This window comes from Colobus angolensis, unplaced genomic scaffold (assembly GCF_000951035.1).
Source record: "Colobus angolensis palliatus isolate OR3802 unplaced genomic scaffold, Cang.pa_1.0 Scaffold9, whole genome shotgun sequence".
NCBI classification, from domain to species: Eukaryota; Metazoa; Chordata; class Mammalia; order Primates; family Cercopithecidae; genus Colobus; species Colobus angolensis.
In genome coordinates, this window is record NW_012122931.1 from 7,372,902 (window position 1) to 7,377,660 (window position 4,759).

At 56.2% G+C, this 4,759-nt stretch overlaps 1 protein-coding gene across 5 annotated transcripts in view; it reads left to right on the forward strand.

Annotated features, from left to right (window-relative positions):
* The window catches only part of AK1 (adenylate kinase 1), a 32,864-nt gene extending 29,454 nt beyond the window's left edge, over positions 1-3,410 (forward strand). For 4 of the 5 annotated variants that reach the window (XM_011931315.1, XM_011931311.1, XM_011931314.1 and 1 more), the window contains 2 exons: positions 1,408-1,599; positions 1,844-3,410. In XM_011931315.1, coding sequence (XP_011786705.1) covers positions 1,408-1,599; positions 1,844-1,912 — 261 coding nt within the window. In that variant the 3' untranslated portion in view covers positions 1,913-3,410. The remainder of the gene's footprint in view (positions 1-1,407; positions 1,600-1,843) is intronic. The other variant, XM_011931313.1, reaches the window with a different exon arrangement.
* The last annotated feature ends 1,349 nt before the right edge of the window (positions 3,411-4,759 follow it).

A 4,759-nucleotide genomic window follows, 5' to 3' on the forward strand; every position in this document is an offset into this window, starting at 1 on the left:
CCAGAGGCTGAGCTGGCTCTCCCAGATTTACCACCTCTGCCGGGGGTGTACAAAGAGCCTACTGTGCTTGGTTCTGGAGACCCAGATGAACCAGAGACTGTGATTCTGTGCCCTGGGGGAGCTCAGTAGCTGATGGATGATGATGAGGGGCAGGTGGCCTTGAAGTCGAGGTCAGAGTGCTGGGTCCAGGCCCGCCTTTGCCCCCATGGTAATCTGTAAGATAGAAGCAGCTGCTGGGTGGTGTGGGGTCACTGGACAGGAGGAGCTGTCCTCCCTGAAGGCAGCTGACGCTGTCACCCCGAATCCTTCACTACGCAGGGCTAGGGATGAGCGTCAGGATGGGTACCACAGGCGAGGACAAAGGGCTTGTTCCAGGTCACACAGCCGGACGAAGGCGGGGTGAGCCTGGGTCCAGGTCAGTCTGACGCCGGAGGTCAGGCTGCTTCTCGCCTCTGTCCAGCTGTGTGGCCTTGGGCAAGCCTCTTGGTCACACAGCTGGAAAGAGGCATGATACAGCCTGACCTGAGAGGCAGCGCCCCAAGGCCTTGACAGGGGCCCAGGGCCAAAGGTGTGCAGAAGGCCTTGGCGGCTGGCCCAGGCAGTTGGAAACAGGAGGCAGGGCTTGAAGGTCCCAATCCCATTCCTAAAGCTGTGGCAGTCACGGGTGGCTCTGCTCTCCCAGCCAGGCAGCTGTGGTGGTCGGATTGAGCGAGGCAGGGGCCGCAGAGCCTTATTCCTCTTGCCTTTCCAAGGCGTCTCATGGATGACATGGATGACATGATGTTCCAATGACAGTGAGATTGCTCAGAACCCCCCCAGAACTCAGCAGCCGCTCACCCCTTCCCTCATCCCTTGTTCCTTTGTCAAAGGACCCCAAAATTGTGAGACAGGTGCCTCCCTGCCCTCAGGGGCCCTTGGGAGACCTGCTTAAGGAAAGATAAAGGCACTGGAAAAGGCTGTTCCAGGAGGCTGGGAGTACTGGGTGGCAGGGGGTGGCATCAGAAAGACCGCCCTGAAGAAGTGAGCTTTGAGTTGAAACCTGACGCTTGGTACTGAGGTGAAGGCGAGTTAGGCTCAGGCTTGGGGGAGAGGGCTCCCAGCTGAGGGACCAGCATGGGCACAGGTCTGGCATGGAAGGAGGTGGATGAGAGCCCAGAACAGAGAGAGTCAGGCTCTCTGAGTCTGGTAAGGAGTGTGGACTTTCTGAGGGCTCTGGGGAGCCATGGTAGAGGTTTGAGCAGGGGAGTGGCAGGAAAGATTGGTTTTAGGAAGGTCTTTCAGGCTGCCTTGGGGAAGGGATTGAGGGTCTGAGGGGGTATCTGTTGGGGCCTCATAGATGGGAAGATGGGGAGGAGATGGCCCTAGGGGGCGGGAACGGGGTCGCTGTCACATGGTGCCCGCCTGCAGATCGGACAGCCCACACTGCTGCTGTATGTGGACGCAGGCCCCGAGACCATGACCCAGCGGCTCCTGAAACGTGGAGAGACCAGCGGGCGCGTGGATGACAATGAGGAGACCATCAAAAAGCGGCTGGAGACCTATTACAAGGCCACAGAACCCGTCATCGCCTTCTATGAGAAACGTGGCATTGTGCGCAAGGTGGGCCCCGCGGGCCCAGGGGGAGCTCCGGGAAAAATGGCTTCCTCTGTGGTTCAGCCTCAGCTCGCTGTGTGGCCTTAGGCCAGCCCCTGTCTCCGAGCCTTGGTTTCCCCACTGGTTCAATGAGGGGCTGCTGTCAATTAGGTTGGGCTCGGGGAGGCAGGCCTGGCCTCTGGGACCTGCCACGGTGAGGCCCACCCGGCTCCACCTGGTGACTCAGCCCTTACGGCTCGTCTCCCCGCAGGTCAACGCTGAGGGCTCCGTGGACAGTGTCTTCTCCCAGGTCTGCACCCACCTGGACGCCCTGAAGTAGCAACACTGGAGCCGCTTCCCCAGCTCAGAGCCCCACCCCACCCCTGTCCTGATTCGAGGTCCTCCTGGCCTGAGCACAGCACCTCCACCCTGCCCGGCTGAGCACAGACGGAGGAAGCCGCTTATCCTGTTTTCATGGACAGCTGAGCACTAAAGGAATTTCTAAGGACATTTGGTTTTACTGCTTTTCTCTGCTTCCAGTCGGAGTTGATTCATGTGCTTGTGCCCATCTGGCCAGGAGTCCCCAGCCCCTCACCCTCCATTCCTCCTCAGCCTCCCTTTGCCAGCCACCCCTCCTCTAGCTCTGGTGGGAGGCCCAAGGCCCTTCCTCGCACAGGGCATTTCTGGCCTGAGGACCTGGTGCTGAGTGGCAGGGCCCCAGCTCTGAGGGGCTCATGTTCAGGCACAGCCGGTCCCAGCCTGGGCTCCTCTGCATCTTGCTCTGTGGCCTTGGCCCTGACCCCCATCACTCTGAGCATATGTTCCATGCCTGGCCCTTGCCGGGGCCTGGACTGCACAGGCAGCAAGGTCATGGGCTGAGTGGGGCTTCCCGGGCAGTGCGGGCAGCCCACGCCAGCCGGCCCAGTGGGCAGTGCATTGGCTTCCTTGGTGCAAGAGGCTCTGAGGGTCTGAAAAGGGCATCTTGATGGCATGGGTGGGTGGGGAGTCATGTTACTGAAATTGAATGGGGGAGGCCCGACGAGGTGGCTCACGCCTGTAATCCCAGCACTTTGGGCAGCTGAGACAGGAGGATCACCTGAGGTCAGGAGGTCGAGAGCAGCCTGGCCAACATGGCGAAACCCCTTATCTACTAAAAATACAAAAATTAGCTGGGCATGGTGGCGCATGTCTGTAGTCCCAGCTACTCGTGAGGCTGAGGCAGGAGAATTGCTTGAACCCGAGAGGTGGAGGTTGCAGTGAGCCGAGATTGCGCCACTGTACTCCAGCCTGGGTGACAGAGCGAGACTCCGTCTCAAAAAAAAAAAAAAAAAGAAATTGGGGGAATCATGGTCAGGGGTGAGACCTGAAGGACTTCCCCCTGTGTTGCCCTGGACACAGCTCACCCTCTCTGAGCCATTTGCAATTCTAAAATGGACTCCATGTCCTCCTCACCTCCACCTCAAGGTCAAGATGAGAACACACTGAGTGAAGAGTGTATGCTGTCCATTGCCACGGCCATGGACCTACCAGAGCAGCCTGGCCCGAAGCGTGCAGGGCCCCAGATGACTTGGGGACACCCCAGAATCCCGTGAGGAGAACCTTTCCTGCGCTCTTTCATTTTTTGACCTCATCACTGAGAAAGGCTCAATTTGGTGCTCATGTGTCCTTAACACCTGATGTGGCCCAAGCTGGGCTCCCTTTAAAGCCAAGACAGCCTCTGTGGGCCACACCTGCCCGAATGAAATCCGAACAATTGGGGCTGGTCATAGCAAGTGGGGCTGGTTTTTCATTTCCATTGGTTATTTAAAGTTTCCCTTAAAATAAACGATTTTAAGTTATAAAAGGTGAATCTATTGAAAGAAGAACATGAAAGAAAGAAACAGGAGTTCAGCAGAGGTAGCAGAAGACAGGCATGTGGGGGAGCCATCCTGTCCCAAGGGGGTTCTGGGTGGCAGGGGCCGTGTGGAGGCCTCTGCTGCTGGTCCTCAGTTTTCTGCATTGGCAGTGTGGGGCACACAGGGATGCAGCAGGTTCCAGGTCCTGGGTCCTGCGTCTGTCAAACCGGAGTCACACACTCACAGTCACATGCACACACACGCAGTCACACGTACACACTGACCCACACATTTGCACTCCCACTCACACACATGCACACATGCATACACACATTCACACACATTTACACGCATGTGCACGCAAACCACACACATCCACACACATTTACACACTCACAGTCACCCACTCGCACTCACACACCCACACACTTGCACTCCCACTCCCACACACAAACACGCACACATTCACACACATTTACATACCCACATTCACACACGTGCACACACAAACCACTCACATTCACACACACATTTGCACACACAGTCACGCAGTGCACACACCACACGTGCACACACAAACCACTCACATTCACACACACATGCACACACACACAGTCACGCAGTGCACACACCACACACACGTGCACACACAAACCACTCACATTCACTCTTACACGCACACACACTGTCTCAGACATCCATCTGTCTCAGGATGAAGACAAAGTAATAAAGATAAGGAGGCGGTTTGGTGGGTGGGTCCTAGTTCTTTACGATCTACCTAATCTTTATTTTGATCACAGCTTCATTCATCTGGGTAAGTCCCAGTTTGTGAAACCTAAGCTGATTCAAATTGTCAAACGATTCACCACAGAATCACTTTATCCACGTAAGCAATACCTACCTATCGTCTCTCTCCCTCTCTCATCTGTCTGTCTAGATGCTGATGTCCTCTTTGCTGAAAACTTGGAAACACAAAAAGCTTTAAAGCCTTGGGAACCGCCACCCCGTCCTTGCCACTGTAAACCTTCCTTTGAGAATTTCTTTCATGCATGTTTGCTCGTTCTGCAAATATTGCTGGAGCACCTGCCATGCCAGCAAGACAGAGACTCAGAGGCCCCTGGCCTGCTGCGGTATGGCTCCCAGCACAAGGAGAGGCCTCTGTTCGCAACATCCCATCAGACCCACTCAACCAAGACCAGTTCTGAGCAGCTGAGTGCACCAAGCTCAGAGGAGACCCAGTGGTGGGAGGTTCCTTGAGCCAGAGTTCTGGGGCAGGGCCCTGAAGACACCTGGGAGTTCACCACAAGACAGAGGGCAAGGAAGGGCAGAGGGAATAGCTCTGCAGAGCCACA